Source organism: Opisthorchis viverrini, assembly GCF_000715545.1.
Source record: "Opisthorchis viverrini unplaced genomic scaffold opera_v5_398, whole genome shotgun sequence".
Classification (NCBI taxonomy): domain Eukaryota; kingdom Metazoa; phylum Platyhelminthes; class Trematoda; order Opisthorchiida; family Opisthorchiidae; genus Opisthorchis; species Opisthorchis viverrini.
This window is the reverse complement of record NW_008752057.1, coordinates 191,426-219,320: the sequence shown is the minus strand read 5'-3', so window position 1 is coordinate 219,320 and position 27,895 is coordinate 191,426. Positions and strand designations below refer to the sequence as shown.

Here is a 27,895-nt window from a genome sequence, read left to right as displayed (position 1 = left end):
ACATTAAATGAATAGCTTTTTCCCTAACGATGTCCGTTTGCGCAAGTGCCCTGTCTACGTCGTATTGACAACCTATCAATCAAAACCGAACGTGGCTTTATTTGTCGTCAGTTAGCATCGAGGTCATTGATCAGTCCTTAGCCCCATCGAATGACACTAATTATTCGCCAGATAGATAAACATTTCCAGAACGTTTGATGGTTGTGAACGTGCTGTAAATATGAGCTATAAAAATTCCTGTGGTGGAAATGTGGAAGCGGTTTTATTTACTGAAACGGTGTGTCTTAAATTAAACGACGGTGTGTCACAAATCGTATGCATACCTATCTACCATCTGTTATATTATTTTATATCATTGTATATGTTCCATACCATATAATATATTATATTATTGCATTATATATATATCCAGATCAGAGACTAGGCCAGTAGCCTCGATTTCTTGGAAGGGCACTTCATGTAAAGAATAGAGTTTCTGGTCAAACAAAGTTTGAAACTGGGAACAACACAAACCTCGTATGTAAGCAGAAAAGCGGTATCCCTGAACGGCAGAGGGCACGTGTTGGTTAGCATCAATAAAGAGGGGTTAGCGGATTAAATTGCATTCTCTCAGTTGTTTACTATCAATACTGACCTCTCTGTGTGTCTTCGTTTTCGTGAAGACCAAGAATTGACAACCTGTCTCACCTTTTTACCTTCGGGGTTTCATATGTACCTTAGTTTCAATTGATATGTTGTTTTTACGGTTGTGTAAGGATTCCATAACTGGTTCTTTGTAAGCTGTTTGTAAGAATCAAAGTTTCCACCAGTGCTTTAGTTAGTACGCCGACGGGAAAGGTCCACAAGCGTCAAGTGGTCTGCAACAAATTGAAAATCTTTCCGGGATAATCATCTGGGAAATCGAATTGCTCGTGAGTAATAGGCGTAAATCTTCGTGCCATCTGTTTTCTTGCTGATAGGAAAATGCTAGATTTTTCCGGTTAATACGATAAATGGCAGACCGGTAGGTGACCACAAGATCCATTGGTGTCCTAACTGGTAATATTACTTTACATACTTGGGCGTAACTTATATTGATTTGTTCTTACTCAGTCTGTGTCTTCCATGTTTCTCCATAAGAGATTATGTAAGTACATCTGAGGACTGCGGTTGACAAAACCATCACCGCCACAAATATCAACAGGAACGAGCATCCGCTACGGTAAAAGCATTGTTTTCACTATTCGGGTGAAAATAATCACAATGATGAAGCTGATTCAATTAAATAAATATTTGGGCTGTGGGTGCAAGAAGAGGCGTTAATCAAATTAGCATTTTCAAGTCTCTAAAAGCGTATTAATCCCGAGGTCAATAAGTGTAGCTTATCAAATTGCTTACATCTGAAAATGATTTCTGATTTGGCCTCACGACAGTCTGTGCGTAATCTTGATGCACAAACCTGGACTTTTAGATGATAACTGCTTAACAAGCGATTCAATTCTTCCCTGCTATTTAAGACTTGGACGCTATATGAACCTCCAGTTCTACTGAAGTTGCTATTGACGCGGCATAGAACTTGACTGTAACCAACTGACAGGCACCGGGTTTTCAATATTTAAGCCTTCCACTTGGATGTGATTCCAAATGTCTGACTTTGTGCTTTCCGTATTAGTCTCCAAATCAATCTGGGTTAACTGTCCGAAGACTCTAACCTGTAATAAATCTAACATACTTCTTCACTCTCTCGGTTTTATATCCCTTACACCTCATCCTTGGGTGACACAAAACCAACCTCCGTCTAAGAATTATACACTTAGATAAAAGTATGGACAAAGGGGTTGTATTGAAATATCTTTCCCCAACCACTTGTGCGTGGGAACCGACAACATTATAAAAATTTTTAAGACTAATAATCATCAAGACTATTAGTCTAGAAGCATTTCAGGTTTCACTTGTCTCAGCCAATATTTCTTTAAAATTCCTTCAGCTACTTCACCCCACTTCACCAGTAAATCGACATCCTTGAGGTTTCCCGGGTTGCGCCGGAAAGACACTTTACGTTCACTTAACATGCATACGGCAATCAACAATGCTCCAGTGTACCAACGGACGGTCCTTCATGTTCCCGTTGCGCTTCGATTGGTTTTTAAAGTCAAGTGTTTTGAAACAAAGGTAGTCGAATTTTTAAACCAAAGGAGAAGGTGTGTGAGAGCGGACGTTCTTTCCTTAAAAGAATCGTGGGAAAAGCATTCAACCACATGTGACTGAAAACAGCTTAGAAAAACTGTGTGATTCTTTAAATGAAATCCACGCTTCCATTTATTTTTAACGACCATACCATGCCAAGAATTTTGGAAATACTACTGGTTGATAGCAGAGCACTGAACTTGGTTATTTGCCGAGAATCCATGGTTTGGACACGGCGCATTAGTATATGGTGTAAATTCATGCCTACCACGCATTTCCGCAGAAAACAGTAAACCAAAGAAAACTTATTTGAGTAATGAAATCCACCTTCCATTTATTTTTAACGACCATACCATGCCAAGAATTTTGGAAATACTACTGGTTGATAGCAGAGCACTGAACTTGGTTATTTGCCGAGAATCCATGGTTTGGACACGGCGCATTAGTATATGGTGTAAATTCATGCCTACCACGCATTTCCGCAGAAAACAGTAAACCAAAGAAAACTTATTTGAGTAATGGGAAAGTATTTTATAATATGGAACGCATTTTAGGCAATATTTTTCAAACTGATCTTAAAGCAACATGGCTTTCTAAGTGAGTTCATTCATTAAAACATTATTATGCATGCGTTTTAAACTTTACCATGGCCAGTATAGCTCGAAAACTTCGGTTAGCAAGAGTTGCGTAAGAAAGTAGTCAAGATTGAATGATTTGTATATGTGTGTAAGCCGGAAAATATCATAACCATACGTATCAAATTGTATTGCACGTTTCAGCAACCTAGAGAAGCTCGCTACTGTTCGAATAATTCTGTTTTTGCATTTGTCATGTCCTTTAGGCTGTATTTTTATGACACAGAACTTAGTGCATAAGAGTCTATAGTAGCTATCCGGCTCCAGCATCTCAACTGAAGCTTTTTCTTTGAGGTCAAATTGTAGAAAGGTGCCTAATATATGTTACGGAAAAAGCATCTGCGCCGCCCAACCTGAAACACTGACCGTCTGAGTAATATCATCATTTAGGTCTGGATATCTGGATACACTAACTAGATCCGTTATCTGACTGAGTCCATGGAACTTCCCTCCGAAAACTGCTTCCAGGTGGTCTCTTGCAAGCTTTCTTCTAATCAGTCACTTGCTATTATTTACTTGCTCAGCCTGACGGACGAGTATATAGGACCTATATGTACATGTATGTAGAAATATAGTGTAAACATTCACTAGATCACGCAGCAGTATGCAAAGTTCCTAGTAAAGTCCACTGTAGGATACAGATCTGATAATGCAGTCTTCAACGGAGGTGTTTGAGACATGTGGTAATATGCGGCGTTCAGCCATGTGGATTTCAAACACCAGTAGGAATGTCAATGTCATAAATATATCGTGACAGCAACACAGACTACCAAAATGTTTGGTTTAGCTTTCACTGACCGTTTTTTCAGGCTCATCTAGGCGGGGAGTAGAAACGAAGAGATATAATTTAGTGCCTCTAAAACAATTTCAGTACACCGGCTAATAAAACATTTCCAAACTGAAAGTCTGGCTAACTTCAGGGATTTTGAAATAAAACTTGTCTTATAACAAATCCCCCGGAAATATCAAAGGTGTTTTTGAGCAAAACGGAGCTGCTGTAACGAAGATAACGTTTAAAAGTTATCCTTTCTAATGCACATCTTTCTCTGAATTTTTTTCATTTCCATCAGAAGTAGAGTGGTCATTGACAGTCGAATTCTTTGTTCGTATATTCCCTTTATAGATAAGTTTTCAGAGTCATTTAAATGGTTTAGTCGTTTACCAACTTTTGGCTAAATAAATTGTTCGATACCCATCTCGGTGGTGATTTTTATTCGCATGACGCCAGAGCAACGGCAACCAAACTTTCGGTCCATTGATTCGGTTGCACGCATTATTATTTTGCATCTTTTATATCATGCTACCGTATTCTAAACAAAATTGTTTTAACTTGCTGCGCATTCATCTCTTTGGCTACTTTCACCGCGGGAGGCAAGACTAAAAATTTGTGTTATGGCGATCTTTTCGAATGGATAATTTACACAGTCTTCTATAAGATAGAGGCGATGAAACTTTCTGCTAGTTTCCTTATATTACCTTGCAGACAGAGCAACGGACAAGTGTTCTTGACAAAAATCTAACTTGAATCGGTGGTTCTTAGTCGTCCAAACCTAGGCCAAAATGTACACATGGCTTCGAGCGGCTACTAAACTCTCGGTTATTGCCGGCAGAGTACTTGCAAATTCAAGCCCATTCCCCATACATACATGGTTAGAAGTGATTGGCGACCCGGAAGCCAATTTTTCAGAGGTCTCAAAGCCTTATTTGCGTCTTTTGATAAAGACAATTTGTTACTTTTGCATAATTTCAAAATCCATAATTTTACATTTTTAATAACTGAAGGATGATGATGCAAAATACTGCATTCGGAATTCCTGTCTTGGTTCACTTCAGGTTTGATGTAACTTTGGTACCGCAAATGATCATAGCTCCACATGTTGTACTTGCAAAGTCAAGCTCCCTTGTATACAAAATGGTAGAAGTAATGCCTAGCTCGCCTGTAAACGCTGTAACACCTGAATTGAGTAAAAACTTGTGGATAATAGATTTTTCAACCGGGAAAGTGGCTGTTGACGGGTACCGAGGTAATAGAAAATCTGTCAGAGGTACAGTTGCGTTTTTAAACAGCATATGCAGCAGAAGTCCACCCGGTCCGTCTCCTTCAGTGAACATGGCCCAAGCTTCGAAGCAAACTGCTCGAGTAACTCAATGATTTAAACAGCGCCTTTTCGAACCGCTTGCGTTTTTCATTGTTTTCATCTAGATTTACAAAGCAACAGGATCGTAGTCACCATTCTTATCCAAAATTTCTTCAAGTATGATCGATTTGAAAGTCAAGACCGGAGAACAACCATTAACGAGAACCCACAATATCCAGCAGGACTATCCGTCTGCACCATTAGAATGATTGGTGTCCGCGAGAACTTACGAGCGGTTCTCAAGCCACAATTACATTTTCGTATAGCCCAATCCTTGTGTGCTTCTGCAGGACTTGTGCATTACGTAGGCATTGACTATGTAGTGGCGAAAAAAGGTTTCAGCTGGAGTTCTGCTTTACTTGAAAGGTTATCACATTAATTCTGTCGTTAAATGTTTGCTGTTCGGTGCCAGTGGAACACAAAAGGCGCTACCTCTCTACGCCGTTTCCATCTTTCAAAACCCTCACTGGCAAATCACTGACGGAGCATTGTCGATGATGTAACATCGTAGAACAAAGACGAAGGTTAGAAAATGATGTGCTATGAGGACATTGCTTCACTCACTGGGTCGTCCTATTTCTCACCACAAATTTTTAAAACATAGCTAAAGGTCAACTCCATAAAAATATTACATTGCATTCTAGCCAACATGTCAACTAATCGGTGTCATGCGCTGAGCTTGCAATAGTTCGTTTTTGAAGACACTGTGGTTTTCGATTCCCATTCCTCGACTTGCCTTCACTCTTTGCAGTGATGTTTCCTAATAACCTTTTTATGTATTTACTAGCTAATCCTATTAAGGTGGTATGAATGAGTCGGTTCCCACCACATGGCATTCAAGAAATCTTCGAATGAAACCAATAAATTGTTCCAACTCTCTGCGAGAACGGCTCGTAACGTGATTGCTAGTATTCAGATTCGGCTGCCCATGGGTAAGCTTATCAAAAATCAGGGTTGCGGTTGTTCTTAGAAATGTAAAGGTGTGTGCAAGCACCATGTTGGGACTTGATTTTGTTAAGCAAGTTTAACCCAGTCTTGAATGATTCAGATGAACCCAGTACGTTGGTTTTGGTTTAAAACTTAATTCCTGCAAAACTTACCGCCCGATATTTGGTATATGTATATCTTTCCTGTATTACCCGGGGGACCTAGGGTCCGTGGTCTGTTGTGAGAAGCAGAATCGCTTCCCGAGAGGCAAAATTGGGAGATCTCTAAGAAAGTGCGGATGTGGGCAATCCCGTAAAGTTTTGCGTTGATTGTTTCAACTTTGGGGATTTTCTTCTTGCAAAGAGTTGTTTTGCACACGTCCGATGTCACATAATCAACTGTTTCCTGCCGGGAGTATTATATGCATCAGGATAAGTCAGTTTATGCACTCCATTATTTGACCTCTTAAGAAAGATAACATCATTTAGTGTTACAGGCATTTTCCGAATTCAGAACTTCCTCTTAAAGACAGCGAAGTGCGCCGTAGAGATGACTTGTAAGTAAGGAGAAGTTAAGGAGCTGATTAAACTGCTGATGTTCATAAAAGTATCTCCCGATGGTAATACGTATAATGACTTTAATAACATCAGTTGCCAACACGATTGCACTGGTCCGACCTTCGAGTCTGGAACACAGGACAACAAAAGGTATATTGAATCAGTTAAAGAATTCACCATGGCAACGATAGATTGTGTTTTAATTTCGAAATGATGTTTTCCGGCACTTGGAGTCCGTTCCTATTTACATCTATTATGATACTAATTCTTCCTGACTGCGGCTAAATGCCTTCAGAAATTGCCATTTTTAACTCAGTCATATGTTTAGAGCTGCGGAGGGTTACAAAGATCCTGAAAACGCCAAATAGAGCTCGGGTTTGTGATATGCAATGAAAGTCGAGTAATCCACCTGCGATATTCTTTTACTGGTAGATGTCATAAAATTTCAATGAAACCTGAGGGCGGCGACATTACCCAATTCTAGACAATGCCATTCAGAAGGCGGAAGATCTGAAGCTTTTCGGTTGGTTAGCAAAGTTGCAACTAATTGGCTAACTTGAGGCTTCTCAGCCAAGTTCACTAAAATGAGAGAATTGATTCCCATTGACTACAATACTGGAGGTCAATAATATGTGTGTATGTGTCCATAGTGAAAAATCAATAATGATGGTAGTATTTGCTCAACCGTAGCAATCTTTTGGTATGGGTGTGTGTGTCTGTTTAGTGCAGCTCAAGTGAATGATATTGTCTGTTTATGCAGCTCAAGTGAATGATATCGCCTGATTTCCTAAGCATAGAAACGAGTATTCTAGAGGCCGAGTTTGGAGTCGTGGTTCAGTAAATAAGTGTCCCACTGTCCAGCTACTTGCAACTGGAGTGAATACGCCCTAGTACAGTGCCAGATTATTTTGCGTACCGGTTAATTAAAACTGGCTCCAAGCTGTGTGACGCTAAACGATCATTAGTAAGAACCGGATAATCGATCCGCAACTTTTGAAACAACCCATCGAAATTTCGGACAAGATCTGCCCTTAGAGATTAAGTTTCGGTATCCTCTGCTTTTCGAATTCCCAAGCCAAAAGTTTGGAGGACGTTATAGGAATCGAAATGATTCGTAAGGAGGCAAGAATCTTATGGTAAAGGGAGTTATTTTCTACCAGGCTAACTGTGACCTTTCACAGTTTTTACTCTGTCGAGATTCACGAGTTAACAGTAAGAAGTATGATCATAAGGTTTTACGCGGTGCAACACCGATTAATCCACCATGTCGAATGACATAATTTTGTGTTGATCAATCAGTACAAAATAGACTAAAATCACTTTCCATAGATTGAGTCCTGGGACCAAAGACTGAAAAACATGATGAACGGTCGATTTTATTGTCCCTTCAGGAGCCAAGCGAGGGCAGCAAAAAATGTTACCACTCTAGGTTATGTTGAGTTAGTAGGATATTCCTATCATTTGGTAGAAAACCATTCGGTAGAAAACCACTAACCCACCAATACGCACAACTACGCACTAATGATGTCACCTCGATTGGTGATGAAACGTTTGCAACCAAATTGCCCAGCTCAGCGAACAAGCCAACGACCATCTACGCTACCTGAGCTACCGACATTCTCCTCTATAGTTGAACAAGATTTTGCAAATGTCCATAGATTCTAACAGTAAAACTAAGCTGTAAACAAGGAGAGTTGTACACAGATAGAGCTCTTTTATCACCGACCAAGTGATTACATTCTCCACTGTTTTAATGGATGAGATTATTTCTCTGATTTGGTGCCTTGCGGTAGGAAATAGGAAAGGAATAATTGCAAATAAAAACATCCCTTCTGGTAGTATAAATGCTCTTCACTTTTCCGGAATAATAATACCCTTGGCCGTTTTGCTGAACTGCTCGCTTTAGCCAGCTCGGTAGAAACAGAATATTGATGAGTGACTCATCCACTTTATTTCACTAAGAAATCATCCACAACAGACGGAACTTCAACGACGTGTAATATGACTTCACTTTAATCCTGCTGTGGTGAACATTACCCCATCGCCTTATGTCAAGTGGCTTACTCTTTCCAAAACTGTTAGTATAAATTTTCGTTTAAAAGATTCTCTGAAACGGTTGCAGCGTCGATTGGTTGCTAATTCTAGATCTACAACAACGAAATTTTGAGCAACTAAACACCTCATATATATTGTTTAATCAATCATTTTAAGGCCGCAACCTATACTACGTTATCCGTTAAAACATGCAACCCAGATGTCATTTGCGTTGTGGATAAATAACTAACATGACGTACTTTATGGGGCTTATGAAGGACGCTCCTTCTCGTTTTTTGGCAAACACATTCGCATATATTTCCATGCTTTCTAACTTGGATCCATCCGGATGGTATAAAGATTGCGGTGTTTTATTCTTGAGCTGCTGAAATGCAACATACTTATGAGTGTGGACCATAGTTTCGTAAATGGACCGGACACCTGGAAGATTAGAAAGCGCGGAAAAATGCATATCATTAATGATAACAGATGCTTTTGGGCACATCGTACCGCCAGTTCTACTTCAGTTGCATACAATCCGTTCAGTTAGAATTCAAGGTGTTCTATTGCGCGGCAGAAATATGAATGGTTGTTTCCGGTAAACTGGATGACGTTTGCACAGGAAGTACTACGAGATTAAAATTGCTAGAATACGGTTGGTCGGTCGGCATATTTGAGATCGTTATTTCCGCAGTCTTTCGAAGCTTATGAACACGCATACCTGCAGGCGGTGAGAATACGGTGTAGATTCCTGAAAATTATTTGGCCACATTTTTGCTGAAAATTTACCGTACGCAGGACTATGAATACCAGCAACGATTCCAACCCACCCTGTGATAGCACAAGACCGACTGATTACCGGTAGCAACAGGCTTAGATTCAGTTGCCAGTCCACAAAAGTAGGTATCACCTAAAGGTAGATAAAGTGCTTTCTGCACAAAAAGCTGCATTCTTCCTGAGCATGCAGGCCAACAAAGCCAGGCCTAAACCAACACGGTGTCAACACTTCTGTTAAACGATTAGTTAACAATGTTTGAACTGCTTTCATACCGCGGAAATCGTAAATTAGGGACCAGCACTTGGATTGTCGCGGCGTATCGCACGGAAAGACAAACACTTATCTTCTGGCATGCCTGAAATGTGAAAAGCAAATCTGCTGCTGGCGCTCTCCTAGAAAAGAGGAAATGGCATATCTTGAAAATGCTGCTCCTGAATGAAGATTGGCTATCATTCTTAGCCTACTTTCGACTAGCTGACTACTATAATCGGAATGCTATCGTTTGAATGGTCCACTGGTCGACAGATACTGGGTAACTGACCAAACATCCGACCGAAAGTTCTAAAACCTTTCTAAAAAAAGCAGTCGACAGCTTGAAGTTGGTCTGTTTTTCTAGCGCAAAGTCCTAAGTTTCTGTCACTTAACATTCGAAAGTTTGAGGCACGTATCAAAGGTGTCTTGATAAGAGCCCTGTTCTCCCAGATAAGTTCGTTCATGAACTTCCTCAAGAACGGTGTATTGTCAATTCCACTATCACCCGGATTCTACCATTTGACAGATCCTTCAGGTAGGGTGTTGCTGACACATCCTTTCGAAAAATAACCAGCGGATTTCTCTGGCAGCCTAGCATCCGTTCAAGCAGATTTGCAAAGACCAAAATAAATGAGTATTCAGCTTTCAGAAAAACGTTGAAAAAAGATTAAACTTAACATGCATACTCCAAAAAGAGGAAAGTTTCAACAAGTCAGTCAGATGAAGGATAAGTTACACCGTTTCACATACCAATGCACAAGTAACAAACCTGACTCCTGAACGTTCAAACAATGCTACAACGATCAGAATGTAGAGAAATAAAGGTCCACCGGGTCCCTCTAGTTTTACGGGACGTAGCATGCGGGATTCCGTTAATTTGTTGGGGCCACAGTGCCTTCAAAAAAGCAGTTTTTTATGGTTTACCAGATTTTAATCTTCCATGCCAATTCCTGCTCAAAATCTGCGGAGATAAAACATCCCGATCAAACTTGGAGACGGAAACCGCACTCAGGTGGCCTACTGCTGACTAGTTTGACTCGATCTATTTGTTTGCATTCTGGAAATGATTGCTGTAAGAGGGGGTTGCTGCCACTTTAACAGACTGGTACAAAACTCGTGAGGGTCTGTATCCATCACACTGTGTCTCTCCGTAAAACTTCAGTTTTCATCGCCAAGCCACAATATAAACATGACGATAACATTACTTTGTTTGGCGCTGTCCTTATTCTGTTACCACTTTTCCCACTGTATCTATTTTCCATAAGTTAATGTCTCACCTTTCGGCCCATAATTGAAGAAGGGGTGAACGATTTGATCACAAACTCACGGCCTGCAATTCTTTCTTTTTTTCGCCATGGAGAGTCCAGTCGATTTCGCCTGACATTGACGTTTACTGACATAGTTAATTGGCAAATATGGAGCATTTGAGAATCTGCGGTGTATTCTTCCTTTTTTTCGCCATGGAAAGTCCAGTCGATTTCGGCTGACATTGACGTTTACTGACATAGTTAACTGACAAATATGGAGCATTTGAGAATCTGCGGTGAATGCCCGCGATGACTAGTTCCATGCATTAATTGAATCTTGATCCCCAAAGCACACTGTTCTTGGGCTGGACACTAGAAAGCTCCGGGGAGGGTTACTGTGAACATAGCAATTTGCCAGTTGGGCTTATCGACAATTCTACATTTACGAAAGGCCCGACATTCCGTGAATACCGCGTAGTCCCTTGCGTTGTCAAAATACCTCATCATGAGTTGCACGTGGAACCGCTCAAAATTCCTCATTTGTATCACTCAGTATGTTATGTGGTGATGGATCTTTCAAGCAGTTTTCAGCTATTACTTTGGCGATGTGTAGATTTTATTCAAAAATCTCTCTAGCGCAACAGCCATTTCTATTCTGACGTAAAACTTCTGGTTCATCTTGAAGAATACTCTTATGGGTGACCCAAACACCAGACTGTTTACGCACTGCTTCGATGTACACTTGCTAGCATTACCTCAATGACGGTTTTCAAAATTTAAAACAAACATCTAAGGTTAATAAACAAAAAGCCCTATTTGGGAACTAAAATGTATCTTCTTTCATTTTGTATCGGTTACCAGAGGTATTTTAATTCTTTGTACTTTGAATAAAGCATAATAACATATGCGCATTGATTGAATTGTCAGGTGGGCACGAGCAACTTTGGTGGATTTGCAAGACACAGAAAGGAACCAGGAGGGACGACGGGATTGGCAGATAGGATAAAGTGAAAATGTACTTCTTTCTTTCAACTAATTTAAGTGTAGTTTTAAGTTTACTCCATTCTGAAAAACGAGTAATCAATCGCACATTAAGTACTTTATTTTCAGACAAAGTTATTGAGATTGCGGACAGTCAACTGATTTTACGACGTCAAGGTTCAGAATACTACCTCTGAGGAAAGGTGATTTTTTACTAGGGCCTGTATAAAGCAGTACATGATGACTTATTGCTAACGATTTCTAACGCGATTACCGAACACCGATGATAAGCTATTCTGACAAGGTAATGCATTATCATTTTGGACACTGGAGAGGTAACCTCTTATACACTATGACACAGAATAACATGATAGGCCTTGAATTCAACCACATGTTCTCTTGAGTCTCAGATGAAGTATAGGCGTATTACATCACTGATAGGTTTGCTAAAATTCTTCCACAGACCATGACAGGTTTCGCCCTTTTTGAAGCGCGGTTCCCGAGTTTCTGTCTCCGATTGATCCAACGTTTCTGATATTAGCAAAACAGATTCATTTGCAAAAAGAGTGATTACGCGGGTGACGCACCTGGAACCCAGCTGAATCTTCTGGTTAAGGGATTTTCAAGCTTGAGGTCACCACACATCTGAACATTGTCGTCCAGGATTAGTGTCACTGTCTCAGCCATCATGGTGGGATTCAAACATAGTAATGTGCGCACAGGGATCGGAAGAATAGCAGGATCTCGACCCAACTCAAACGCAAGCACACATTTAGCTAGCTGAACCCGGAGATCTACAGATTCTTATACTAACTCATACAATATTCTGTAGAATACGGAGAAGAGGACAACAAGCCCCTAGCACTCACTGTATTGGCAAATCAGGAGCACTTCGGATCAATGAGCCTTAGTCAAGAAAGCATGCCTTTCTTGAAGCTGACGGTGCATCAGTCGAACGGCCAAAATTTGAAAGTTTTCAGAAAGAACTGAGGTTTCCTTTGAATCTACTGCGGTGCAGGTTGCATCAGAACATAATAAGTGCTTACACATTTCGTTCACATACTTCGAACAAAATTTCGCTTGTTCAATAAATCAGTGAAAAATATTTCGCATTTCTGAAAAAATAAACGCATGCCCTTTGTTTTTGTCTCCCAGCCAGTACACAACACCTATTGGACTAAACGTGATAGAAATTAGCCCAGTACAGTTACGCAAACGTAGATGGTGTGAAGTGGTCAAACTTTTGTTGTGTGCTGGCTTCATGTTGGAGACGAGCATTTAGCCAAATCAGTTAGAGGGTTTTGACAAATTTATCCGTCGGGGGTCAGGAGTGAATGAAAGTCACTGCTGCAAAATTAGGTATTGCGACCGAGTCTACGGTAGCCTGTATACAATCCCAAGTGCTGCTTCTCGTTTAGCTAGGCTAGATGTGCCACTATAGAAGCCAGGATTTGACCTTCTCCAATCCTGATCAGCCAATCTAACCTGTTTAGCTAGTAACAAGTAATCACGGCCTGAACTTCGGACACTATCCGCAAACTATAACTGACGAGTAACCATCCCAAAATGCCGATAATTATAGTTTATCTTCATGCGGCAAACGTAAAATCAGCAAAATGGAGAAGCATAAAATCTAAGGGACACTGATGGTGGATCTTATAGCACCTATTTTTTCACACGTCGAATATCACGTTGGCATGGGAAACATAATCAGTTGTTGGCCAGGGTGACATGACAGTTTAGGCCCGTATTAATTCAATATTCCTGGTCCGGTTAGAGTGCTGCATAACCTTGACACAATAAGTTGGTTCAACCTAGCGGTTTACCGAAATCTCCACTACGTTTTAATTCAGTCTCTGTTTTAGTGATTTCGGCCGGATTCCTTTGCTACTCCTGAAGGAAAATTTGTAGGGCAAATTAGTCACCACCTACCAGTAAGTCTGGAAAATTTACGGTTGGTTAAGAACAAAAAGAGCCACATAGGCTGATTCTAACACTCTTCACCTTGCACTGCTTGGATGTGTTTGTGTTGAGATTTCATGAGAAGCTTACGAATACAGACAGCGGCATTCGTGATCATCATTGTCTTCCCGAGTGACTTTACTGACCTGTGGTTTCAAACCAACGAAATGTGTTAAGCCACACTGCCGCGAACGAGTAGGTAGATTGTTTGACTGCCTTACTTCGGATCGATACATCAGCGCAAACCATTCAGCATCCTCTAAATATTGCACAACGTCACCGTATCAGTAATCATCTTTAATACGGAAGTTCCGGTTCATACTTAAAATGCGTAGGATGAACAGCCTAAACTCTCCCATAAAGCATGTAAATTCACTGTTTTAGTGCGTGTTTTCCGCGAGAGACGTTTCACAATTCTAGCATCTAACAACAATTCAAAAATGCATTGATTCAAACAAACAGTGGCTGAGACAGTGGTGAGACTATCAAAACTCAGCGTCAAGACCCTCATTCATAGTATCTTCCCCTCATGTCGTGGAAGCACATCTTTCTTTCCGGATTAGATGAAACTTGTCTCCTCTTTTACCCTGAACGAGACGTTGTATTATTAAGAGGATTACCGCTTTTGGTTCTCAATATTACTGGATTCCCGAAAACCAGTGTCGATAACTTAGTATTTAAGATTTCTTTATCCATCTGTAGAAGACTTACCAGCAGTCGAGTGGGTTGTTTTCAGCGCCTATCAGATATACTGTCTCTTCTATTTCTGGTCACTGCAATATTATCATGTTGCTGAAGAAGTGACCGTGCACCTTCCCACCTTGCTCATTCTACGTCCATCACTGACTACAGGACAGCCCGTTTTGACGAAATTTCAGTATTAAAGGAATGTTTCACGAAACATTCTTCATCTACCACTCATTTCACAACATTGAACTTTTGAAATCACTCTACGGATAGTTTAGAATTTTTGCGTTCGGCAGTTTGCGGTATGCTGGCATGTTTGCAGCCTTGACGACGGACTGCTTAAAAGTGCCCCCCACCGTCTGGAATGGCGACCACTGATATGCCGAGGCACCTAGTGTTATTTTGTCAGGTCCAGTATAACCGCTGTTTGCTTAGTCAACCTAAACACAAAATCGCCAAAAAAACTGGCCACTATCTTTCCAGCTGCCTTCAACAGTGTACTGTCTATCCGATAACTGGTGTACCTTACACAGTTATTCAAATGATCACATCTATATATTTCCCCATAGCGCTTCCCGTAATGCAAGTTTCGGTTTTTACTACCTCTATTTACGACCGTAGTCCCCCTGATCGTCGTGACAGCTTCTGTCTGGCTTGTGTGCGCATTTCGTACGCCTTACATCGCATGGAAGATTCATCACCTGCTTAGAACCCACGTAACGAAAGAAATCCTACTCAGACTGGTCAGAAACAATTTGTTGTAATGATAATTGGTCGCACGGAAACGCTTTGTGATGGAAATGCCTCCAAGGGGTGTGAAAGTTGATCATTAAGGTTCAGAAGTATGTTCAGCGATCAAATCTATTTTAAGCTAGTGCATACTTAGAAGCATTGCATTTGTCCAAGCTTTTCAATTGAGTTTTCGTCCCGCAATTCAAACCAGTGTCGGGAAGCTCGAAAAGAGTTGTACGAAACTGTACTGTGAGAAATGCCTTCACCGCTCAACACGTGACCAGTGATGTGAATTCCGCGAATGAAAGATGAGTGAAACTTTATTCCGTCTAAGTTCGAGGTAATCATATCACTGAATAGTCTTTCATGTTCGGACGTTTTAATTGTTCAACCATTAGCTTGGAGCACGCAGGTTCTCGTCGTTCTAACGACAAGCGAGTTGCACAGCGTTGGTAATAATCGATAGGGAGGAAACAGCTGTAGAATTCCCATCAGAGTCACAGCATACATTGACTTTACTTACAGGAGAAAACTCTCAAGCATTCTCTCCCAAATTACATAAAATCAACCTCCGACAACGAATCCCCATGCAGACATGCATACAGCTGCTTCTTTGGGTGGCTGGATAGGATAACATGCAGTTACAAGGGGAAAAGACGAATTATCCGTTTCGCCTCTGTCTGAAACAAGTTTGAAGTTTGAGTTGTTATGGGACAAGTCGAACGGACCGTTTTCTGGTACATACCATTCGAGGTTATGTTGGGATCGTGCAGATACGCTACACCCGACCCGTTAGATAAGGTAATTTTTGCCTGAGGTTCCAGTGATCCCCAAAATTGCACTAAAACGGAGAGTCAGCTATTTGCTGAGTCGAGACAATCCATTCCAATGAAATGAGTGTTTAATAACGGTCATGCAGATTTTGCCCAATTTAAGACACTGACCGCTTACTTTTCTGTGTGGTGACTGTGTAGATTTCGCTACACACTTGCAACCTTGCCTAATGTTCAAGCGTCGCGCCAGACCGTACAACAACGTCTACTTCCGCTTCTGACTGTCACTCATTCTCTGAGATTGGCGACATCCCAATATAGGGAATTCTTGACATCGACCTTCAGAGAGGAGGCAGTGTTCCGTGTAGCGTCTGCAAGTAGTCGTCCTCTAATCCAACTGACCCTCCTCCCTGTCTGATCGCCAGTGACTTCCGGCATGAAGATTTCTCTTGCTGTATTTTGCTTATGCAGGAAGCCTACGTTTCTTTTGTTCTCATTCAGTATTCTGTTCAGGTGCTACAAGTCTCTTCAGTTTCGTTACGCAGCAAAAATCTGCCAATCAATTGATCGAAGCCAGTTGAACAAGTGAATTTCATAGTTGGAATTCTGTTCTCTATTCCAAAAATGCTTCACAAGGCATTGTATGATTGTTTATCAAAAACGTACTTCCAAGTCCGGAAAAGAGATAAGCAGGATCTGTAAGAACAGAGTTTATTCGTGAACGAAAACAAGTATAGTTTTGCAGTACGATGTACCGTATTTTGGCGGGCTTTTATCTATTTTTCTTGCGGATTATGCGTTGCAGCGTGTGGCAGGAAGACCGATCAAATGGAATTATGTTTCATCACTTTGGCGTTGAAACCACGAAAATTAGTTTTAAAGAACGTATTTTTAAAGTACTTCCTATGTAACACAAGTCCTACTGAAGGATTCAATTTGTTTCAATCGACTAAAAACATAGCTCTTGTCAAGAATATTTTACGATTACATGAATACAGTCAATCTGTCTTTTATAGTGCTCATGCCAATAGCATCGCTGTTTATGCATTTCCTTATAAAACGACAAAAAATATTGATTTTTTTAATTTTCTCGCCAGAAATCGTAACCATTTATTCTGATGTTTTGAACTAAGCACCTATACTCGACGCCACTCCACAAATAGCACGGCTTCGGCTGGGAACCGCGTCAGCTTTCCAAATAACTTCGGGTTCTACACTTTCCGGTGTATACTGATGTGAAAATAGGTCGCAAAAGGTGCACGCTTCAGCAAATCTGCTAAAAATTCAGAGGCAACACAAAATCCTGGAAAAATGTTCGTCCTGACCCAGCATCAGTGAGACTGAGTTGTGAGCATTTGATAGATTTACCGGTATTCGAACTTCTAACACCACAGGTTAGTTTATGATTTGAGTGAACTTGGTTCTAGTTAGGCGAATTCGTATGGCATATTCCTACATATTGTGCGACTGATTTACTTAGTGAAAATCTCTTTTTGGTGAATCATATGATAGTCTGATTTCATCAATAGATACATACAGTCACATATTCAGAGACAGCTTTCTTAAGTCGTAATCTTTCTATAGTATGTGTCAAATCTTCAAGACTGTTCACCAAAAATGAAACTTCGACAGGTTTGGGACAGGGATGGGAAATTTGTTTTTTTTTTCAGCAGAAAAATTGCTCCAGGTATTAGTAGAGACACAATAGGAGCAGCACAAAATGGGGTTTTGTAGGGACCGTCAAATCGAAAAGTGCACAGTGGCTTGGGATGAGCTAACGAAGAGAATCGTTACATTATAAAAACAACGTGGGAACAAAACTAAACGTAGAATCAAGGATAAATTGACATTTGAACGAATAATATCAACGAAATGATCATCGTTTTATAAATAGGCGACAACGCCATATCAAGTCAGGAAATTAGACTTATGTTATGTAGGAATACTACATTAGGGTGGGTCCCAATGTTATATTTTAGTAATTTGAGCACAGTTTGTGTTCCGACCAGATATAATGTGCAGTTCACATGTGCACTTTCAACGGACCCGTAGAATGATTATGATAAGGCCTCTAGTAGGTTTATGCAAGCAACATAGCTGAGAAGGAACAGGGCTCTTGGCCAACTTCTGTGGAATAATACGTCCCATAGTGCATGTTTAGGGTAATTCAGCGGTTTGATTGGACGGTATACCCCAGAAGAAAACCCACATTTGTGCTAGCAATTAAAATGATACAACACAAAGACAATTATTGTAAATAATTTCCTCACTTTTACTCCCAGTATGATGAACAATCAGCTTAAATCAGGGTAAATACACAAGGGCTGAACGGAACCAAACATGGGGCCACGCACCCGGGTCTCATTTTTAGGTTGGGGCAGGTTATTAGCATAAACCTCTGTGTTTACGTGTCGAAAGTAGAAAGCTTCAGTTTGTTAATTCTCAACAGATCTCTCAAGCTTTTGCAGAGACGCCTCTAAATGATGGTATGACATTTTTGGTTACAGCTTGCTGCTAATAAATGCTTGATCAATTGGAAACCTCAACAAAGGAGACAAGTGATCTGTGGTGTGATCACATCAACTCTTATCTTCTTCATCAACTTACTCTACACTACAACTGCCTGTGAACTGTTTTGCGAAGTGTAAGCGGAAACAGTGGGACACGTCTTTTGAGAGCAAAGACAAGATGATTTAGGTATGATAAGTGCAAACACTCCAATCTCAAATTTGTCATGCGGACGTGGCAAAGATGTCAACTCAAAGTAGCGATTTTACAAATGCAGGAGGGTAGAAAAAACCTTTGAGTTTTGGCTGTGGAAACTGAATTAAATTTGAACCAATTTATTTTCCCCATTTGTGGTTTCCTACCAACAAGCAAAGTTTGGCCAACACATAATAACTAATTACTCGATAACATTGATAAACTTCATGTTTTCTGGTTCACTCCGCTAACGTTGCTTTGCGGACAACCAATTCTATTTGCTGTTCATTCGCATATTTTGAGATCACATTTTGTGCCGAGGAAAGTTTTAGACACTATGGGAAATTAAAAAGACAAACAACAAATTTCTCATTACTGTTTCTCCTTCAACCTGATGTAGTCAACTCCAATCTCCCGTAGAATCAAGATGAACAACAAAGTGACGTAGTTTGAATACGTTAAAACAATGTTAGTTTGAGTTATGTGGGGGGGAAAGTGATATGATTTCATATCGGCCATCTATGTCAGCCATCTACGGCTGTATACGACACCGCACCAAAATTGCAAGTACAGTTTTAGCGGCCGTTTGGACAAGTTTGAGTTATGTGGGGGTTAGTGATATGATTTCATGTCGGCCATCTATGTCAGCCATCTATGGCTGTATACGACACCGCACCAAAACTGCAAGTACAGTTTTAGCGGCCGTTTGGACAAAACATGTTTTGATGTTTCAGCGAGATTCGCCACATTTGTGTGATCCAGGCATGTGGGACTGAGAGCCTTAATGCAACAAAGAACCTGCACATATCCAAGAACTATTTCCACTTCATTAGGAGCAAAACATCATTGAACTTAATGAATAAACCAAGAAAATGTCAAAAATTTATCGCAAATCTTCAACTTGAAAGTGGCCATACAGACCAGCATGTAAAAACCATACCGTTCCGACCTTTATGCACTTGGGTATGGTGCTTCGGCAAGAAAAATCTGACTTCGGTTTGCTTCCAAGACATCTTCGATATTTTCACCCAATATACCCTTCCAAAACTATTCTGTTATACATCATTTATAATTGTACCGTCCAGGATCTCCGCGAAAAACCTTTGAAGAACAAAGCTTCTACATCGAACCGACTTGTTGCTGCGTATCAGTGTATCTGGTTCTTCAGGAGCTGACACCACCACCTATTAGTCTTACAGGGACCGCATGTTCCCCCGGTCATCTCTGTCACTTTTATTAAGACAGAGCCAATCAGGTAAGAATACCAAATTTTCACAGTGATCTTAAAGAAACCTGCAAAACAACGAACAGCTTCATCTGATAGGCCCAAAAGTGTTGTTCGGTCGCTAGTGTTTCCGCTGGTTTTAAATGGGGTTTTGGACCCACATCTAAAAGGACCCATTGTTTCTCGCAAATCACACAACAGCGGTTTTAATCTGATAGTATGTGTTCAATAAACTCAAATTTCGCTGTAATTTGAGTTTAAATGCACAATCACCGCTTTATCGAGACAGTGTGATATTAGAGATGAACTTATGGCCGCGCAACGAAAGACTTTAGAAGTGTCGCCAACGTGGAGGCGCTAGGAGATGGCACTTGTTTACTTGGTCTTATTAAGTTCTTACATCTCTTGCAAAAGAGAGTCTTTACAGACTAACCTAAAGGAAGCACGCGTTTCATTTATGTATCCGAATCTTACATATAAATTGCCATACTTCTAGCTAATGGAGTAACGGCTAGTGTCCCTAGGTCCATTTGTGATCACCCTTGTAAATCGAACATTCCATAAGATCATTCGTCTGATAAATTGGCCATCAGGCATAAGCTTGATAGATAGAGAGCGTTAGCTGCAGCTCAGTTGAAAAAACACCTGCCCGGTTAGCGGAAATTCGGTTTTTTAAGTTTTGCTAAAGATTCTGTGTTTGATTCATGCTGCTTGCATTTGTACTTCTCAGTGCAATTTCTTCGTAACACTCTACAACTCCCAACAGTATTGCTTGGCAGTTTCTTAGACCATACCATGAATAATCAGCTTACGCTTTGGCAAACACCTTCTGACAAACCGGTCTACACCATCATTTGTGTTGCCAGTGGAAACGAAGAAGAGTGGGCAAATTACCATAGGGTCTGCATACGGTCTAACAAAATTCTTGCGTTTTATGGGAATCGAGAACTGGTATCGTACTTTGCAGCATTAGGGAAAAGCAATGCGAACTGTCCACAAATACAATTATACTGGAACAATCCTTACCCAAATTTTGTCTTATATTCCTGCTCATATGTTGGTCGACATACTATCAAACTCAGGGAATAGTGAACTCCGCTACATGCTCACTTTATTTCGCTTTATTTCCTATTGGACAAAGTTTCAAGTATAAGTCCTCTGCCTTTATGGGCTCTTTACATGCTTGGCGTTGCCTGGTGGTCCAGGACAGACGGTTGTCTGCTATTATCATTCTTCTAAATTTGGATCCGTATGCAGAACTTAATACACCATTTAACAAGTCTATTCTGGGCTTGCCGCCTTGTCGTTTTCGGATGATTCAAGCTGAAGCGTACGGCTGCGTAGCGTACATCTCCGGTAGCTCAAAGGACGTTGGACTTCAGACAGATCCTCCTTGTTCAGTGAATCTCGGTTATCAAGTAATTCTTTATGTAAACATTTTGTGTTGTATTTAGCCGATCTGTCTGTCTGCCGATCTGCTGCATGTTGTCAACCTAGAATGCGACCTCTGCTGGGAACTTCGAGCCAACTGGTAGTGTCTAGAGTACTTGGACGCATTGCCTTCTTAGCGTCCAGCCTTGAAAAATCCACCTGTATGCAAAGAGCTGACAAAATTTTCGGATATATTCTGCCCTTCACAAGTCGATACCTAGTCAACTGCACCCTTAAGCGGAGGCTCAAGGATTCATTTGTATTGTGTGTGTATTGTGTAGAAATGTGGGANAGTTGCAAGTGCCCCAAAATTTGTTACTTCTATAGACTATTTTCAGGTGAATGATGAATAATCCTTCAGAGAACAAGGAAGGACGTATGTTGCAAACTAGGCGTCCCTACTCGCACTGTCCGGAAACAAGTCCCTCAGAATATCCTCCCCGATTGTAAATACTTTCTACTCAGTGTTTAGAAGCGCTAGTACTAAGGCCATACTTTTTACGGTCAGTGACTGTAGGTCGAAATTACCCTTTTGTAGCGAAGTTCATATATATTTGACTTTATTTTCCCTTTCATCCCTTGTGTGATTTCATACGCGGAAAATGTATACTTGTTTTTCGTTTCCGTTTGCTGGGACAAAGACAACGTGCCCCATTATGTTTCCGGGGGCTTCATATAACACAAAAACGATGTCCTTACCTGCACGTGACACGCAAGCAATCCGGCCACACTTGTTTTGCCCACTAGGACGAGTTAATTAGTGTCGTGCTTGTCTTGCACATAGTTGGACGAAGGAACTGTGAATGATGACGATGATGCTGGCGACGTTACACCCATTTTCTTCCCTACGCGACATTTTTTCTCCGGTTTACGGAGGTCAACATATGCTATTCCCAAACATTTTGGGTGGTGCACTACTGAGAATAGTGTTTGGGCCACAACAGTTTGGGATAAAAAGTTTCTTTATCGTTTTGTGGGCGAAACAGTTACGTAGGTGAAGCTTTTAAAAAAGCTTATCAGAAGGTACGGTTTCATATTGGCCAGGAAGTTACACCTGTTCCTTAGAGATTTCATGGTCTATTCTTTGTCTCAGCTTGTTCAAAACTCCACAGTTGAGGCATAGTTAAGGGATGACTGTACCAATTTTGTAGAATTGACTAGAAAACCTTATTCAATTGAAACTGATAACTTACTGTTTTGAAGATCTTATCGTCGTATACTGTTTTTAAAAGGGTATTTGATGAAGCGAAAACTTACAGAGCTCACTAGAGGAAACGTTTGGGGCTAGATGGCTCAAGTGGTTAGAGCGTAAGTTTACTGGCCGGATGAGCGCATTTACCTAATAATTAAACCGTGAAATTTAGTCAAGCTTTTTTCTACAAAGTCTCAAACTCATGTCGAAATAAACGTAAACGTGTACTTTTTGTGGTGTGTGCCAGTCAGTGGGTCCCAACTTCTAAATAGACGAAAAGTTTTCATTTTCACTATGCGCACAGTTGACCTCCGAGATGTGGATTATAACGACGTACGTAGAGAAGCCACGAATCTATTAACAAGTACTACCTAAATCATAATGCGTGTGTTACTTTCAAACTACTAGAATAATTTTGGAATCCACTGAAAAGTCCTCATCTCATAAGGCACTGGTATATGAAGCGTCGGTGTGTGAGATTAAGTTCAGGAAAATGAACAGGCTCCCGAGAAGCACAGATGACTATCGAGTGTCACTGAAAGACTCAGCAAGAATGGAACACAGGAATGATCTTCAAGAATTTGAAGTTTTGAGGCGGGGACGACGATTCAAGTTACGGAGAATGAAAGCCAAGAAAGCGTAAATGACCAAGCACCCCAGAGTGAACAGAACCCGAGGCAAAGGACCGGGGAGCTTGTGCAGTACGCTTGTAGATCGGTCGATTTGACATAAAGTGGTGCAATTATCAACAACGTGGAATCATCAACGAAACTTAAAGATTGAGTAAGTAAGCCGAGCAAACGATCATTTAAATTTTTTCCACGCCTCCTCAACAAATTGGGGTATCAGGTACAAACCCACACAGATAAAAAATATGTGGCACCCAAGAGGTATCCTCAATGGAAGCTCCTTGAACAAGATGATCAAGGCGTCAAACTCGATCAAGATGAGTTTGGGGGACCACGCACATGGACGATAATCCTAGCTACAACCACGACTGCATTTTCCTCCAGAGCTTTGACTTTTTACACACAAAAAGTGGCGAAGTAACTCTGCCAAAATGAGTTCCTTTATTCTGAAAATGAAAACATCTATCCCCTACCTGGATAAATTGGTTGAAAATTCCCGGACTAGACCTCCTGCATAATCAAACGCTTCACGTAATTAAAATGCATCCTGTAATTGAAGTCACAAATCGCAACTATGCAGCAATTCGGACAAAGCCCTTACCGAGCCAGTGTTTTTGTCTCCAAGCTTACTCGGGTTTGATGGTCTCTAGCTAATGAATCTTATCGGTAAAGGGTTAATTGCACCAATGGGTGCCACCATTTGATCCACACGAAGAAAGGTCTCAAGCTGTCGAATAACTGTCCTCATTTTAAGTTTAATGTATGGATTGAACTTCTTGCTGTTGAGTACCCATAATAAAGTTTCCCCCAAAATAATTTGTGATTCTTTTGATATGTGCTTCGACGAGTCCACAATTTAGGGAGTGAGCAGATAACATAACAATCTTTGTGGAACTCCAGGATGCAAGCTTTGAAAAAAATAGGCAATCTACTTTAGTGCAAAAGCACTAAAAATGTACCACGTACTGCACAAGGAAAGCTTGGGATTGTTGCAAACAGATATATCAGCTTGCTGACGGCGAAACTAGCTGATCAGACGGAACCTTAGGAATACAAACAGGAGCCTAGGGTTTCTGAATAATACATTTTCTCCGATTGCATTAGCCTTTATTTATCTGTAAAATGCAGGGGTGCATGCAGGTGCACACCAAGCGTAAGTAGTTATTGGCTACGGATGCCAAAAGCAGTCTGGATTTAGTTGAGAGTTGCTGAAAATGTAGTGACATCTTTCAATCACCCCTGTTAACCAAACATAGAATATGCTATCTGATATATATATATATATATATATATATATACGTGTGTATAAACAGTTGTTTCACAATACTACGATCTAAAAGCCTAAGTATACTGTGTATGTCTAAGCCGCTTTGTTGTGGTTACATCAGCTTATGTACTGCTCACCATCGACGGCTTCATATCATGTGTCCGGTGCAAGAGAATCAACCGTACCTACCGCGCCCACTCATTTATCCGGGTTAAATCTTGATGCGTTTATAAATTTTCCGTTATATCGCCCTGTAGCCACCTATCGGTTACAAGCGGAACAGTGGTCCTCTGCATGCTTAATCCGCTGCGGCAACTTATCGGAAATTCCATTCGAACAGAATGTCACATGTTTTAAGGTGACGCAGTAAATAGTTTTCCCGATCAGGAAACTGCTGATTTTGCCCTAGGAAGACAGAGGTAGGCGGAAGACAAATCGGTTCAACTGTCTGCTACTCTGTTAACTAAATATCCAAATAAAAGCTTATGATTAATTATTTCCTTGACCATCATCTGTAGTGTGACATGAGGCCACCTTTGTTGATGTGGTTCATCTTGAAAAAATCGTTTGCTGCGCAAAACCTCTGTCGCGAAATACTTTAGTAGCATACTGGAAATGATTTTTGGAGGAAAACAGTAAGTTTGGAAAGGAGCTCTTAGTGACAGCTAAGATTCATTTTTCTTCAGTCACGTTAGGCTGCTGAGGTCAGAATAAGTTTTGCTGAAGTAGCCCGAATAGTCTATGGACGTCTGGTGACTGGATCAGGCCAAGTTTGTATATTGCACTGCTGGGTCATTTGACGTAACATGCTACATCTACACTTTCGAATTCAGACGGAATACTTTATGGGTTAGAGTAGAGTGGCACTCAGCTGCTTCACGGTTTTCAAGTTTCAATATATAATATAAACTTTGCCAGTACAATGGGATACTATCAAGGTTTGGTTGAATCTGGCTAGGGAATTCAAAATATACCAGTTCACGATCAAACGCCTGACGGAAGCAGACACATGTATACGAAACCACTATCTCAGTGAGACAGTGTGAGCCTATTCTACGGATTTGCAAGAATACAGTCATGCGTAACATTCACTTCAAGTAGACATGAGAAACCCTATGTACGCTCAAAGCTCAGGAAAAACGTTTCAATTGAAGACTGGTCTCATAAAAAGAGTCCAGTAGTACATTCCAAATCACCGCTTTCAGATAACTTTTGAAAGTATATAAAAAGTATTCATGAACTTCATGGGACAGTGGATTGGTTACAGTTTCAGTACAAGTTTTAGTTGCAACAACATTTGAACAGTAACCAACCGGCTATCATCTGTTGAAAAGACCCCCCTACCACAGCGGGTTTTTCATACAGCCTGCATTACGAAGCCATGAAAATTAGCTGTTTTTTGCGTAAAAACTACTTGCTTGTGCGGGCAACGAGTTTGCAGAAGAAATGAAGACATAATGAACACAGCTGAGTGTTATTTCAACCCGCGGTTTCAATTTATCACTTGGGCTGCCTTTTTATGCACATCCGGAGTTAAATGAGAGTAGTGATGTGAAAATGATTTACCATGACGATTCCATTGTAGCTGGTTATCGAAGGGACAGTAGTCCCATATCCAGACCTGGTTACCCTTTTGACTGCATCTCGTTAGCTTAAATGGGTAAACTGTATTTAACACACTTTTATTACATGTATCACAAGCATTTTTTGATCCTACTCTGCACTTACCAATGATCCAAAAGTCGATTTCCTAAATGAGTAAGGCTGAATGCCTTGCTGCGTATTCACCGAATGATGCAAAACTTAATTCCCGTTATTGACGGTGTCCAAAGATTCCACGGTTCCCAGTCAACATCATCACGGTGGCCAGAGTCCACAGTGTGCATTTATTAAATGAGTTGATCGAAAGCTTAATGGGCCTTGCACTATTAAGCTAAAGGGGACTTCTAACTCCACACTAACCTGTTTTTTTACAAGGAAAAGTAAAACATCTCCGAAGACTCTTGATCAAATAATACCGGTTATCTGATAAAATGACCACATTTGGTATATTGTTGGCACATTTTTAATCGCGGATATTTTGTCCGCGAACGGTTGAAGATGTGTGAATGACGATTAGAGAATAGACAAATTCGCGGAAAATCTAAAATAAAAGTACTTTAAATAAGGTTGATTAAATGTGGAATTTCACCATTTCAACAACTTTTAGTCAAAACAATGTTTCACCGGATTTGAGTAAAATGATAGAAAAAGCTTCTGGTATCACGTTACAAAGGGCAAATTAACGGTTCGTAGTAGATCCTTACACCGTATTTTTTTGCTATCCAGAAAAAATTACTTACCTTACAATACCGTAATCTTCAGAATCGGCGTCTTCCGCGAGCGGTAACTGTAACCGCGTTCCCACCTTAATTCCTTCTGAGACAAATATTTGTTTTGTAGGCGCCTGGAATCGCGGCGCATTGTCATTGATATCAACCAACCGAATGGACAGTCGCAGAAAATGTGACTGCTTTTCCAGCTGATCAAGGGAAGCATTCATCTGTTGTCTTGATTGTGTTCTGGAAAGTTGTACCAAAATTGTTACAGATAAATCACAGTCCCGCCTGCGATTCGCACAACAACGAATAATCCCAGCAGATTGTCCTCCGTCGGGACTGCCACTGGCGTATTTGACACAAAACTTTTCTCTGTCAATCCGCTGTGTGGTTACCACGGTAAAATTTATGGGCTGTATAGTGAAGTAGTGTGCCAGTGGATTCGCTGTCGAAATAATCTTTGTGTTCACCGAAACCCCACCGCCGTCCATTACGAACTGAGTTGGAGAGAGTAGGGAGCATGGGTTTCCATTCAAGTCGTCTGATAGCACGCGATTCCCTGGCGTCTCATCGTACACCACACAGGTGTGACTTAGCTGGACTAGGCCACCCAGTGAGTACCGGTCAAATCGAGTTTGAATACTGACCAAGGTGATCCAGCATTGGCAAAATAGGAACAAAATCAAAATCATATTCTTACAAAAGAATAGGTTCCGCCAGATATTTTACATAAGCCTGGAAATATGCAACCTCGCAGTTTCATGGGATATTTGAATATGGTGCGTTCTCGTCGACGGCGGTAGAACAGAGTTTAAATCCATGTTCTAGCACTACTGCGGCTGTTGCTGCCGCTAAGTTTGGTGACATCTATTATTATCGGCTGGCTACACTGTTAATAGCTTCACGCTGATTGGTCCATTATGTCGTTTTATCCACGATAGGAAGCTAGATAGAGGAGGATAAACTCCGCGCATGCCCCTTAGTTCCATAAACAACACAACCTCTGAAAATGTGTTCACTGGCAGAATGAGGCATGCGCTGCGTTCGGGTGCATGCAGTTTGTGCCTATGTCTGTACTGATGTGTGTATATTTACGGCCCCAGTTTTCGTGGTTACGTCTAAATCTATCAAGCGTGAAAAAAACTGATGACAGCATACAATCGACCCCGGCATGAATCATTCTGCGCTTCCGGAGGCAGTCGCTTCACATGTGTCGCCCAGTGGTAGAAATGTGGCACACATCAACCCAACTGTTTTCCTG

General features: G+C 40.8%; 1 protein-coding gene across 1 annotated transcript in view; it reads right to left on the bottom strand.

Moving 5' to 3' along the window:
* The window catches only part of T265_10723 (hypothetical protein), a gene marked incomplete at both ends in the record, with an annotated part of 92,346 nt that extends 64,977 nt beyond the window's left edge, over window positions 1–27,369 (bottom strand). The window contains one exon of the mRNA XM_009177183.1: window positions 26,659–27,369. Coding sequence (XP_009175447.1) covers window positions 26,659–27,326 — 668 coding nt within the window. The remainder of the gene's footprint in view (window positions 1–26,658) is intronic.
* Between the last annotated feature and the right edge of the window lie 526 nt (window positions 27,370–27,895).